This window comes from Galeopterus variegatus, unplaced genomic scaffold (genome assembly GCF_000696425.1).
Source record: "Galeopterus variegatus unplaced genomic scaffold, G_variegatus-3.0.2 Scaffold176, whole genome shotgun sequence".
NCBI lineage: Eukaryota > Metazoa > Chordata > Mammalia > Dermoptera > Cynocephalidae > Galeopterus > Galeopterus variegatus.
The window spans coordinates 117,708-119,691 of NW_007726287.1; the positions used below are offsets into that span (position 1 = coordinate 117,708).

Sequence of the window (1,984 nt, forward strand, 5' to 3'; positions counted from 1 at the left end):
AAAAAAAAAAGGAAAAAAAAAAAAAAAAAAGATATAACAAACAGATGATTTGCAAATGGACTGTTTCATAACAAACACAATGACATGTGAAGGAATGCATTAGAAGAAGAGGATGTTACAAAATAAAGCTTTTAAATCATAAGGTTATAAGCAATAAATATGGGGTCTTTACCAAGTGAGTCTAGAAAAACTAGAAAAGGAACTCTGAATGGCAAATGATCAACACAGCAAATACACGGCTGGTAAAGCACAATTTAGAAGGAAATTAGAAGATAAAAGCTTATATCTGATGTATTTCGTGTCAGTGCCTCATTATTTACTTACTGACTGAAGTACGACGAAATTTATGAATATAACCACAGTAATATTCACGGAGATCTTGCATGTAATTTCTCTCTCTATCTTTCTTCTCTCCATTTAGTCTTTCAAGAACCAAAAACACCAAATCATTTTCCTTTGGATGAAGCTGTTTAGCCAGTTCGCATTCCTCCAGATAAACTATGCAACAACAAGAAGTCATTATGTATATAACTCTAACAAAATTATTTTCAATAAGATAAACTTCAAAAAAATTAAATCACTGTACTAAGTTCAAAAGTATACAGAACTAGCAGACTGTGCATATACTTCAAAATGGTAATATAATCCAATCAATTTAAAATATCAATTATAGACTACTAAAAAAATTTTTAATAAATACTGCTACAAAGACAAAACAGATAAAATCATAATATTGAAAAGTAGCTAATACATGTTCTTTCCTTGAATGTTATTCTGGTTTTTAATCAAGAGGTTCTCTCATTTGTTCCACACTTTCAAAATCCCAGGAGGAAATTCAGAAACAGATCAAAGTACATATAAGACTTTTGAACCTACTGATAGCATTTCAAGTAGGGGGAAAGGATAGTTGCAAACTAAATGAGACTGGGAAAACAACATACACTGGAATAGAAAAGCTTGGTATCAGTTGCTGAATCTAGCAATAACATACTGAATTGAAGCACTAAGTACTGGCATTAAAGAGAATCAACTACTGAATCAGAAAATTGGGATAATTTAAATAAAATACTCATATGTGAAAGAATTACAGCCTGAAAGACACAAAACACTGCTGAGAGAAACTAAAGATGGCCTAAATAAATGGAGAAATATACTAAGTTCAAGAACTACGACTCAATACTGTTAAAATATCAGTTCTCCCCAAATTAATCTTTAAATCTAAAACAATCCCAGTCCAAATACCAGCGGGCATTTTTACAAAAATTGACAAGTTGATTCTAAACTTCATATAACAATGCTAAGAAACTTCTTTTTAAAAAGAACAAAACTGGAATTATTAAACTATCATATTTCAATATTTTTTATAAAGTTACAATAAGCGAGAGAGTATGATATTGGTGTAAGGTAGATATACAGATGAAGAGAACAGAACAAAATGTCCAAAGATACACCCGCAGTTAAGGTCAACTGATATTCTGACAAAGGTGCCAAGGTTTTTCAATGGGGAAAGGACAGTCTTTTTCAACAGGTATTACTAAAACTAGATATTAATTTTTAAAAAGACAAAAAAACCCTCAACCTTTACATTATATTATATGCCAAAATAAACTAAAAAATGGTCATCAATGTAAACATGAAAATAAAACTATAAAACTTAGAAGAAAACATAAGGAAAAATTGTGACCTCTGATTAGGCAAACATTTCTCAGGACACAAAAAGCATGAACCATAAAAGAAAAAAATATCATCAACTAGATGTCATCAGAATCAAAACTTCTGCACTTTGGGGGCCGGCCCGGTGGTGCACTGGATAGTGCGCCGCTTGGGAAGCGCGGCGGCGCTCCCGCCAAAACTTCTGCACTTTGAAAGACACTGTTAGGAGAATTAAAAGGCAATGCATAGGGGCCGGCCCGGTGGCGCACTAGATGGTGTGTCGCTTGGGAAGCGCGGCGGCGCTCCCGCCCGAGGGTTCGGATCCCACATA

General features: G+C 33.6%; 1 protein-coding gene across 1 annotated transcript in view; it reads right to left on the reverse strand.

The window, feature by feature from the left end:
• Positions 1-1,984, reverse strand: part of SETX (senataxin) — a 78,879-nt gene that overhangs the window by 30,416 nt on the left and 46,479 nt on the right. Inside the window, exon 12 of the mRNA XM_008563619.1 lies at positions 325-498. Coding sequence (XP_008561841.1) covers positions 325-498 — 174 coding nt within the window. The remainder of the gene's footprint in view (positions 1-324; positions 499-1,984) is intronic.